The sequence below is a fragment of the Vidua macroura genome, chromosome 4 (assembly GCF_024509145.1).
Source record: "Vidua macroura isolate BioBank_ID:100142 chromosome 4, ASM2450914v1, whole genome shotgun sequence".
In the NCBI taxonomy this organism is placed as follows: Eukaryota; Metazoa; Chordata; class Aves; order Passeriformes; family Viduidae; genus Vidua; species Vidua macroura.
In genome coordinates, this window is record NC_071574.1 from 34,439,623 (window position 1) to 34,452,307 (window position 12,685).

Genomic DNA, 12,685 nt, shown 5'->3' on the forward strand with positions numbered 1-12,685 from the left:
TACTCAAATCCCACATGAAGGACTAACACAATTGAAAAACAGTCTCTTGGAAGTTTGTATTAGGAAGGTTGTTAATGAAGAAGCTCTATCATACTTCCTATCAAGGTTCAAGTGATTAATATAAATAAATTGCTATTTAAGGACCTGAACTTGCATTGAGCTGTTTGAACTTGACTCATCTTTTTGCCTGAGCTTTAGAATTACCTAGATAATGGGAGATGAACGCAGGAAGAAGCAGCAGGCTAGTTAAGCTGTTGTAATGATTACACAAAGTAGAGTTCTCTCTGCTGGGGCATTAAGTAAGATTTTCATACTGACGCATTCAGAACTTCTGCATTAAAGCCTTTGGTGCAGGCTGTGAGCTGTTATTTAAGAACAGAATGTGACTGGTTACAGAGCTGCCTTTCAAAGCCAGGCATTGCATTATCAGCAGCACTGAAGAAGGTAAAAGATACTTACCGTTATCATTGCCTTGTTTGATTTCTTCAGCGGTTCTGTCAATTAAAACATACAATGACCAAACAACACAGGTAATTGCAATTATATGGAATGTGACTGAACACACAATTTTTCTCCTCTCACTTGTTGTCATCTGTAATTTCTCCCACTGAAATAAAAAAAAAAATGAAGTAATTAAAAAAATCTGACTTGTAAAATTTTACGTTAAACTGATTAGGGCATTGTGGCTCTCTCTACCAAAAACACAAGCAGTAATAAAATTAACAAATCCTTTAGTTTTGGTAATATGCATTACAGGAGTGTGTGCATTGTCCTGTTAAATTCACAATGATCTCATTTTCACAAATTCAGAGGAATAAGAACACTGTTCTGTTTCTGTCTGCTTGTGAATAAGTAATTTCATTACAGTACAACCATAACACGTTAATAGACAGATAAAAAGATTAATATTTACTTTAAATTTGCATTTCTGGTGGTGAGAGAATAAAAAGCCCAAACATCTGTTTGTAATATGTATTAAAATTATAGGAATGCAGCTATGTAACAGTCTTCCCATAAAATAAAAGCACAGGAAATGCAACTGCATTGAGGATTAAATTCAATAAACTTGAAAAGATGATTACATGGAAATGATCATATATGATAGCAGCCAAATAACCTCAGTAATGTGAGGAGGATCTTCCAGGCACGTGTTTGTGAATTATGGAGCTAAATCCTGGCTTAAGGTAAGGCTATTTTAAGATGAAATAGGCTATTCTCTTCAATTGAACAATGCAGCCCTTGGGGTGATTTTTTTTAATCTCACTTGTGACGTGGGATTTTTTTCCCAGCACTTCTTCAAAACAAACCCCTTCTCTCCTAAAACATTTGCCTTTGAAAACAGATAAAAGAACAGAGCACTTAAAGCAAAATGCCTTAATTCTGATGGATAATCTTGGAGCCAGTACTGGCATCTGAGGAAGGAAAGCAGTACAAAGCATGAGATGCGAGTGCCACCTCCCTGTGGCTCTGTGAACGCTGGACTGAGCTGCACTCAGCTCGGTGCCACAGCACTGCTGCCACCTGCTACAGCTAGGACAGCAACCACAGCCTCTCCAGAGCACTGCCATGCTGCACATTTACTGCCAAGTTGTGAGTTTGTCTTGGTTTTCCTTGTTTAGGTTTTTGGATTGTTTTGGTTTTATTAGCTGTTTTCACTGTTTGGGATTTTTTAAAATTTTGTTTCTGGGCAGTAACAAATTTCTCTAAATTTCTTAAGGCTAGGGCTGGAGATGCCATCCAAGCTAGATGTTTAGCCTTTAACCTGAACCAACATAGCCATTCTACTCTGAACACTCCTTGCAGTCACATTACATTTTGAAGGAGCACAACTGCAGTAAAACCTGAGGAGGGTCAGTGCCGTGTCACCAAGGAGAAAAACTCTCAGAAATACTTCTTCCTGCTTGTAGAGCAGGACATACCAGGCCAAACAAACTTCAATCTTTAATGGCAGTTAAATCTCGCATGTTTCAGAGCTGTTGCCTCAAAACACAATCTCTAGAACATTTTCTAGCCCTTGCCAAAATTCTATGAATCACAGAATATTTTGGGTTCAAAGGGACCTTAAGGGTCATCCTGTCCAACTTCCCTGCAACGAGCAGGCACATCTGCAATTAGACCAGCCTGCTCAGAGCCCCATCCAACCTGACCATAATGTTTCCCAGGATGGGGCACCTACCACTTCCCTGCGCAGCCTGTTCCACTGTTTCACCATTCTCATCGTAAGAAGTTTATTCTGAATGTAGTCGAGATATAACCTTTTTTTTTTGTTTAAAATCATTACCCCTTGTACTACTCTAACAAGCCCTGCTAAGAAGTTTGCTCTATCTTTCTTACAGGCCCCTTTAGGTACTGGAAGGCCACAATAACGTCTCATAGCCTTCTTTTCTCCAGGCTGAACAACCCCAACTGTCAGCTTTTCCTCATAATAGAGGTGCTCCGGCCCTCTGATAATTTTTTGTGGCCTCTTCTGGACTCTCTCCAACATTACCTCAGTGGGCACCCCACAGCTGGATGCAGCAGTCCTGGTGGGGTCTTTCAACAACCACTTCTCCCATGCTTCATGAACACAAAGCATAAATAATTGTTTAGAAAAATGTAAATATTTCCTGAGTAATATACAAAGAGTCAGAGCCATCGGCTTATTTATTAGCTGAGACCTCATTTCAGTTTCTGATACATCTACTTTTGGGTGAAAACTAAGCTTGCTGGGTTTTGTATGGCAGTCTGGAAAAATGGGAGATCTAAAAAAAGGTTTGTTTTGGTTTTCTTTTAAGTAATAAAACCCAAAAACTTTATATTAATTATAGTACATGTAGATAATATTCACTGGTCGGACCAGACAGTATGTGGCATTATTACAGTCTTATTTCATTACAGTCACCAGGTTACACAGCCTTTGACCTGGAGACTTTCATTCTTTTTGCAGTGAAAATTCAATTCAAGTCTTGTAACTTGAATTGAAAGAAAGAAACCTTGTCTTTGTCCAGATGGAAGAAAGGATTTTACCTTAACCCTTCACTTACCTGTGGACGCTTTGTGAGAGATAACATAGAACATAATGAAGAATGATTTGTTCTTAAAAAGATTTCACCTGTTATTTCAACTTTGATGCTACACCATTTCGTCTGTTGGAGCGAAGACTCTGCAAAATTTTCACAGTCATGTATATGCGCAGTCTCTTTATAGCCATTTTACTCTCTAACATACTCAAAAGTCTTCGTGTGGATCTGAATACCCAGTCAAAGACAGATGCTGGTCCCATTAGTCTAAATGTAAACATTTTGTAGGTGGAAAAAACCTAGACAAAATCAACCAACCAACAGGCAGGATAGGTAAATAAAGGTTCAAGCTCACAGAGTTCTGTTGAGATTTACAAGAAAGCTATCTCAGGAGAGGAAGCCAGCAGAAACTGGCTGAAGCAGACCCTTTTGGTAACAACTCATGATCAGCCAGAAGGCAAGCCAAGGCCTACTGGACTCTTCTTCCTCCAGCTGGCTGCTTTTCTTCTCCCACAAGACAGCCTGCCTTGCCTTGTCTGTCTGTCTGTCTATTCTATCCACACACACATTACCTCACCAGACAGAAGGTGGCTTCCAAGACACTGGGAGAGGTCGCCAGGGTGTAGGTGATTATGGGACTGGGAGACTGTGCAGAACATCTCGCATTCCCAGTTTGGTTTTATTACTTAAAAGAAAACCAAAACAGGAGAGGAATAAAATCCAAGGAGAGACTCCATCTGTCACAGACAGGTACTTGGGAGCATTCTACAGCTCTTAGTGTGCCCCAAAGGTGCTCTTTTGTTTTGCCCTGCCACAATTCTCTCAACTATGGTGATGATGGGCTGAACTCAGAAAGGAAAAAGCAATTAAACTTTGTGCTGTACTTCTGGTGATCCCAGCGGTAGCTGATGTAACTTCCCCGTCCTACTCATGTATTTTGGGTTGGCTGAACAGAGAGTACTTTGTAACTAGATGAGTCATGCCCTACTAGATGAGTGATGTTAGTAGATAAGCCAGCAATTTATGCACCCTGGAGCAGAAGAGTGCAATTCCCTATTTTAGGATTTTTGCAATAGGTTTGTATCAAAAAATTAACTGTTAGTTTTAGCACAGACTTGCTTGGACAAAAGAACAGTTATGTGAAACAAAAATTGCTTGAAAATACGTAACAAAGGATGAGACAACAATGTAATGAGTAATGAAAGCAGCAGCCCCGTTTACTTGTGCTTTATAGTCCAGGGCTCGATACAGCCTAAAGTTGTGTGGGGAATTTTGGCAGGCGCTACCTTTCACGTCACATAGCGCATTAATGCCTCCTTAACCTCTGATAAATTCATCCCTGCTGTGTTTTGAAGCTCCTGCAGTTTTTTCATGGCTTTCCACATTCATAATAGCAAGATAAAAATAAATTGTGTCATGTCTTCATCAGTGATCTCCAAGAAAATACAGGAATCAGGTTGATGACACTGCAACATGCCCTGGACAGAATATCAGATGCTGATACCAAGAACAGAAAAACAGCACGAAGTTAAGTACACAGATGCAATTTTCTTTGGGATCTTAGATGTTAATGCTGCTAAGCTGCTCTAGATACTGTAACAACAGAAATAAATGGAAGGCTAACAGCCAGAGGAGGTATTTATAATGACCTGCAAATTATGGGCTCACTAAATTAATAGAAAAACCTGTAGCTTTTGCCCAGCCCCCAACAAAACACCCCTTCACTGTTGTACATCCAATTGTCACACCCACAGATTCTGTAATCCTGGCAGCAATACAAACACAGACTGGAAATCATCACAAATGCAGATGGTTTAATGTCCTGCAAATGCAAGCAGCTGCATGAGTATCATAATGCTTCACAGAACAGGTGTGCTAGAATACTTTGTAATACCTAACCAGAACCGAAAGACCTTTTAAACAAGTCACCAAATAAATCCAAAGTGTTACAAAAATCCAAATGTGTCCCTAGCAGAAAGCTTGGAATATCCCCAGCCCCGTTTTTATTTTCTGAATAAGCTTTCCGAACATGTGGCTTGCACTGTGCTCTGAAAACCACTGGAGGGTGGTAGGAGACTGCCTGACTCACAGGCTCCTAGCAGGAATGGAAAGAAGCTGGATTGCGAATGTGATCAAAAACACGCGTCCCACCCCAATTACTACTTACAGCTGCTTCTAAGACACAACGTGCACCTCAGTTGGAATTCCTATGCTTTACTGTCCGAGAAGTTTGGAATAATCTTTAAAGTGGCAGCTGCAAAACTGTACCCTGTTCTAGGTTTCTACCTCATGTTTTGCTTTTGTTTCCTAAAGAAAATTTCACTCAGAAACTTCAAGAGAATGGTTACTGATCGCAAATCCCACTCTTATAATTACAAAATGTAGTAATGAGTCTTCTGGGGAAATTAAAAAAAAAAAATTAAAAAGCCCACCAAACCCTAAAACATACAGGGAACTTTAAACCACTTCCCTTTCCTGTAAAGCAGTTTGAGAAAATCTCTCATTTATTTTAAAGGACAAAAATCTGCCTCCCTTCATGCCACTTCTAATCAAAGCTTTATTAATCAATACACAACAAGTAACTATGGATATTTTCTTTAGTATTTTCTGAAAACACTCCTTGTGAGTGTGGGGATGCTGCTTCATGTCCTACATACCAACACAGCCTTCTCTGCTTAACAGAAGCAAATCTGCAATTTTAATTCCCTCCCATACATTACGCTTTCTGCAAAGTGGTTTCATGGTGGCCCAATGCAGAACCGAAAGCTCCATGCTGCTCACACAAAAGCTGTCTCCACACCTCTCAATGGCACTTAGCAAACTCTGCTGCCTGTGTTTCCTTTCCCCACCTTCGCATTGGAGATTTGCTGCCTCCCTGCTCCCATCCACCACTCTGTGCCCATGTGTTGCCTCCTGTTCATGGTAATGTTCTGTCACACTGGCTACAGATTTTTGTCCGTACACTGATGTCCTGAGGCAACTGCAGTTCTACTGCAGGTTTGCAGATTCACACCTCTACAGCTGAAAGTCTCTCTGCTGCAGGGGCTCAGCACTGAGGATGTCAAATACTGAAGGTGAAGTTAATGGGCTGCTTTGCAACATATGATGAATGCCTGGACTTTTTAACCCCTGGGTATTTTCAGGAACCCTGTTTTAAAAATTCCATGTAAGGAGGTCTGACAGAGGAAGCTGGTATGGGTGGAACATTGCTAATATTAAATATTTTTCGTGACATTTTTCTCCCTATACATCATTTAGCAGAAAAAAATGCCCATGTATAATCTAAACAACACCCACAGCTGGAAGGATTTCTGCTCTCACCTAAAGTCACAATGTAATATTTTCTGAATTCCTTCTACAGTCTGAAGAAATACTTTCAGCCAACCTTTATCTTAAAGTAATTATGCCTGCAAAATAAAGGCTGAAATTACTTACTAGAGGCTGTTGTAGAAACTGCACTCTGCACACAGACTAAAAAACACATAGAAAAAGATCTTTCTTATCTGAAACTCAACCCGAAGGATTTAGCCAGCACTTTTGAAAAAGAACTGGTGCGGCGTATGCTGAAGTGAGCTGAGCAGTGAAGATATGTCAACAGTGTGAGAATATGTAGCTCACAGTTATTTATATTAGGGAGGGTTTTCTGGTCACTTGTTGCGGTACTAATTGGCTCAGGCTCCACAGTGAGCTGTTCACTGCTATCAACCTACCAGCTGGAGGAAAGCCACTGCCATGGTAGTTTTCCGAATAGAATATGTGCAGTGGGTGGAAGAGGAAGAAATAATAGTAATAAAGGACAACAGGGCTCCATTCATGTTGGGAGAACAAAATAGCCTCGCAGAAATTTGAAGTGTTCGTAAGAGATGAGACTTCAAACCTTGTTATTTGAATAAAAGCATTCTGGGCCTCTCTGTGCCATCTAAACAACATGTGGTTGCAGCCTGTACCATGGGGATACATGTCTTAAAGGACAAGGCATGTGTCCCCACATCCTGCTCCAATGTGAGAAGTGCCCCTCAGACAGTCCAACAGAATGAGCCAGGTCTGACAGCTGACAAGAGAAGGGTTTGGGCCATGAAAACACCTACACTGTGTTCTTTTCCCCAAACACATCCAGAGAGAAGTAAGAACTGAGCAGGTTCACAGAAAATACAGAAAACATATTTGTCATCGCCTTTTTTCAAAAGACATATCCCAGGGAAGAAACTCTTGTAAGGATCAAGAATAGAAGGCCATAATTAGACCCCTGCTATGTTAATTGCTGAACAGGGAAATGAAATGAATTTTTAAGCTCCCATGTCATCTGGTGGATCATATGGCCCTATCTATACACAACTTTACCTTCATCTAGTTATCTCATTAGATGTTCTAGTAGAGACCATTTTCTGGCAAACCTGTCTGAAGTTTGCTCAAAATCTATTTCTGTCCCTAGGAGATACTAAACAAACCTGGCTGGAATTCAAAAGAATGTCTGTGGTGTATTTAAACCACCTATTAAAAATTTTAAACTGAACCAGAAATGGGTGCATTTCTAAAGAAAAACACACTTTAATTAACTTTTGTATGATATGCATACCTAGAGTAATAAAAGAGATACATAATGAAAAATCTCACTTTGATGGAACACCTTAAGATTATCACCTGCAAAGAACTAATAATTCAGTTTTATCATAACCAAGATGGCATGTTATTTCTTTTTTAAGTGACAATTAGAACAGCTGGACTTAAGTGATATAATCAGTATTCACCCGTCACAAGCTTGTGCAATTTTTTGCTGTGTATGACATCAATTAGCAAACTCTTAAAAAATGTAAAAGAGAAGTGTAGAAACTAAGAAGTGTAAAAATTAAGTAATTCAAGAATATAATTCCTAAAATGAAGTAGCTGTTTTTGCAATATGAATGAGGTATTGAAAATACTTGTCATTTACCAACTAAAAGAACTTCACTACCTGCATCCTAATCATCCCAACACACACAAAAAAAACCCAAAAAAACCCAAAAACCAAACCAAAACTAAAACAAAAAACAAAACCCACAAAAATAACAACAACAACAACAAAACCAAACCAAACCACACCACCTATGCTTTGGAAATACAGGACCTCATGTCCCTCTCATCCAATGCTCTGTCTTAGATAGAGGCCAAAACCAGATGCTTTAGAGAGAAGTGCAAGAAACCCTGTGGGAAATAATTATAGCATAATCTCTCCATATTAGGAGCCTCTTTCTAGCTCTCATCTGCTAGAATTTGCTTTACATCAATATATAGAATGCAGAAGTACACAACCAAGTGTTTACTTTCCAAGCATCTTCTTTCAATGCTGAAAGACATTAACCAATCTTTTGTTCAATAGAGCCTTCAGTGCTATCATGAACTCCTCATCCACAATTACTTTTTCTTTTCTTGCCTTGTAAGATCTTTAAGAAAAAGATCACTACCTCCAAACACAGTACACTTCAGCTACCTTATCTAAAATATAAACCTGACAGAGAAACTGCAGGTAAACCATTAAACCACTGATCAGGAGTGAACTACTACCATAATGTAAAACTATAGGGAATATAATATCTGGTAGTCAGAACAAGAGGCACACATCTAGAACTCTAGAAAATATTTACTTCAGGTATCTGGGCACATGACTTTATTACTTAAAAATCAAAAAAGAAGCTACCTGTTGGTAACCCATAAAGAAACGGGGATAAAAGGGGTAGAATCTATGTCTCCATTAACTTTTATCATAGTTAGTCAAGAACAGAAACAGATGCTACAGTTGTCTGTTGCATGTGTCGACTCCTGCCTCTGTCTACTCTGTATTTCCAAAAGAGCAGCTTATCTAATTGAAGGCATGACATTTGCTCCAGTCACTAAGTAAAAATACCTTTAAATCACAGTCCAATCCTCAAACAACAACTCAGACACATACACACACAAAGAAAACCATAAAAAAATCAATCAGTCAAACTGCCATACCATAAGAGCACAGACCATAATTTTGCTGCAAGACCAGTTCTGCTGAGATTTCCTTTTCTGACCAAAGCAGGTAGGGCTGCTGCATTTTGTGGTATGTATTCTAGAGGCAATATAAAAGCAGCCATGACATAGGCTCAGTGGTGGATTTGAGATGGATTCTGCTGGGGTTAAAGCAACCACAAGTCCTTTCTCCACTACAGGAGCCATAACAAACCATCTCCCAGCAGTCTGTGCCTGAGTCTCTGTCCTTCAATATCGAGTAGAATGGGTTCTCTTTGCACATGTGGGTGCTTATAGTGTGATGGATGTGGACAGAAGGCTCCAACAGCATGGTAGAAATTGGAAAAGGAGAGAAATTAGAAAAATTGATATAGCATCATGCTGGAAACCAACATCCTATGACATGGTTTTGTAACCCTCTCCACTTCCTTTAGTTCTTCAGTCATGTCCAGTTGCAGGAAATTTCTCTGAAGATCTGTTGCTTTAGGCACCTATAACAAGTTGTAGAATATGATCACTGTTTTGTTAGTCTTTACTTCAATTGCCTTCTCTTCAGTATTCATCACAGTGCTTAATTTCCTCTATTTCAAATTGTTCTCCTTACAAAGATGTAGTTCGGTTTAAATGACTTTGTTTGCCATTTGAATGGCATTTTCATGCCTGGTATTTTTAAATACATTGTTGTTTAAACATACCTGGACATATCCTTTTTTTGCAGTTATATACATAGTATCTACACATATGACTGAATTTCCACATAACAAAGATTAAAAACAGGAGCTGAGGCTTTTAATTATCTATAAATATGGGTTTAGGAAGAATACTGACTTTCCAATGAATTGCTACAGTTGTCTTCTCTGTCTTTTAATTTTCCCACAAGAGAGATTCTTTTGATCCAATTAAATAAAAATAAAATAGAGGAAAGTTGTGCTGGGGAAAGCTATAGTAATTAAAATAAAACTACAGTCTAGTGTTCTAGTAAAGAGCTGAGGGAAGCTATTCATTCTGAAAAAAAAAAGAGGAAATTCTAATTTTCCCCCAATAATTTTAATAAAATGCTACAGGAATAAAATTAAATTAACAAAAACCACCAAACCTGAGTAAAGTAAAAGTTATCCCATTTGGTCATAATTTAGATCTATTACTGGAATTTCTGTGTTCAAAAGAACATCACTGTGTTAAAGAAAACCCATTTTTAGCATGCATTCCACCAACAAGCAAGCATCAACCTGCGAACAGATCATTGTCACATCAACAGGTCCCAGGCAAAATACATTTGAGGCAAGCAACAACTGTAAAATTGTACGTGTTAATTATGTGACAGATAATTACCAGAATTCGTCAGATCATGAACAGCAGCCCTCTCCCATGGGAGCTGGTAAAGTTCCTAACTTCAAAATTAAACAGTAAAAATGGCATTTTTAAAAAACTCCATAAATCACAATGACTGGTTTAGGTCAATGCTTGGGTTGATTATGCTCATTTAATCTCATATTACTAGCTATACATTTTGTGTCAGCATTCCATTTACACTTTATTTATCTGTAAAGCCAGAGATTCTGTTAATTATTTTCAAAGCTTCAGCTTCCCAGTCCTATTGATGAGGTCAAGCTGTAAAACAAAACACTGAAAGGCCTGAAATAAAAAAATTAAAAGGAGGACCCAAGTTCTTAAAAAATAAGAGAGAGGCTGATGAACTGCAGGATTGAGTAGGGTTCTCTAACTGAGGGTTCTCTAACTGAAATGGGAATTGAATGTTTTGATGCAAGTTGCATCTGTAAACAGCTCAGATCAAACTGTTTATTTCAGCCTCAGAAAGCACAGAAGATCTGTACCTCCAAGAGCTCATGTTCAGGGGTCTGTACAATAGTGGATAACACTACTAATACCCAGAACTGAACAATGTCCCAAATTCCCTTTGCTTTTGCAAATGCTGCTGAGCAGCAAAGTAGCCAATTTGGTTACTGGCATTAAATTAGAAGAGGACATCGTTTTCATTTAATTTTCTAGCAAATTTTCATTTGCTTCTTAAAAGAATGCAAGTTCAAAGCAATGATTGTACAAACATCTTGCTCTACGTCCCGGAAGGATGCTGCACATGGGGGTGTCCCAGCAAAGCATCACAGTAAGATGGCTTTTAGCAAGTCTAGGGGTGTGTAATGATGGTTTCAAGGTAAGAGGCACAAGAATCTTTTGTTAGAAGTCTATGGGAGCTGGAACAGCTCTGTGAATAAAGCTGTGTTGTGATTGGAAGAGAAAGATATATGGATATGGCAGGCTAGCACAAATCCTACCACCGTAAGAAAGCTAAGCTCTAGTTTGTTCTTGTGGCAGAAAATGCAAGACAGCTTCTGTGAACTATAACATACTGTCTATATACAGATAAATTAGCAGTAACGCTTTATTATCCTCAAAAATTAAGAATACAACTGTCTGAACAAAGTAGTCCCTTGTATCCCTGAGGCATCACAATAGGATATAAATGCTATAGAATCATTTTTACTTTACAAGCTTTAATATACACATTGTCCCTTGAGCTCAAAGTTATTTGCTATAATGACATGATAGCCAACGAGAAAGTAATAGCTTTGTGCCTTTGTGCATACTGGTGAAGTGTCTGACCCCACATATTGCAGGCAATTATTTGAGCCTGCTGATGTTTTGAGACAGTTTACTGGAAGAAAGATAACACTGGAGCAGGTTGCCTTGACGACACTATGTAGCTGCACCAGAAATCAAAGAAAAATGCAGGAGCTCCTTCTATGTTGAGGACTGCAAAATATTCATCAAATTGGGTCAAAGTGGAACTAGTCCCAGAGCAAGTCCTATGCAATATTTGATACACTTCTTATCATGAGCATTATTAGAAAACCAGTGTCAAAGCCAGGTGGTTCATACCTCACAGCACAGGGCAGTAAAGAATTGAACAGCAAGCAGTATGGTAATGACTGCCCAAAAGTTTGGGTTTTTTTTCTTTTGAGACTCTTCTAGTCACGTCTGGAGCTGAGAGTTTACTCTGGCAGAAGTAGTTTCTAATGGCCAGCACTTTTGGTTTCAGATCAGTACATCACAAAAATTTCTCTGCAGGTTCTATGACTTTTGGCAGTGATCATCATACTCTTAAAAAAGAAATGTAAATATTAATTACCAAGCTACCACTGAATCAAAAGTAAAAAACACCCTTAACATATTTTGCCATCACTGAATGTTTCAGGGATGCTATGAGATTTTTTTTTTATTTCAGCATATAAGGAAATACAGACTACAAGAGGGATGAACACTTAGAAGATATATGTACACATTCAAAATAAATAAGAATAAGTTTATTTCATGATCAGCATTTTCTTTGCTTCTGTTTAATTTAATAGAAACACATCACTCTGTATTAAAAGAACATTCCTAGTTCCTTTATTATTGAAAAAGCATAAATTCAGATACCCTTACTATCAGAAAGAAAACTAACCTCAACTGCTACATAATGCTTCTGTAAACAAAAAATTGACTTTCACTTCCTTAATGACCCAGAGCAACCACATGGTAGCAATGAGCAATATTGCTTATGCCTCACATAAATAAGACTTTATTTGTAAATAATTTCAAAAACAGAACTGGGAAAGAAAATAGACATCTCTGACACCACACAATAATCTGTTGAGATGATGCATCAAAGTAGGATATGTCATCAGATACCAGACATCTTAAATAGATAGCAA

At 38.5% G+C, this 12,685-nt stretch overlaps 1 protein-coding gene across 2 annotated transcripts in view; it reads right to left on the bottom strand.

Moving 5' to 3' along the window:
- Positions 1-12,685, bottom strand: part of MARCHF1 (membrane associated ring-CH-type finger 1) — a 224,141-nt gene that overhangs the window by 6,902 nt on the left and 204,554 nt on the right. For both annotated transcript variants that reach the window (XM_053976543.1, XM_053976542.1), the window contains one exon: positions 460-607. In XM_053976543.1, coding sequence (XP_053832518.1) covers positions 460-607 — 148 coding nt within the window. The remainder of the gene's footprint in view (positions 1-459; positions 608-12,685) is intronic.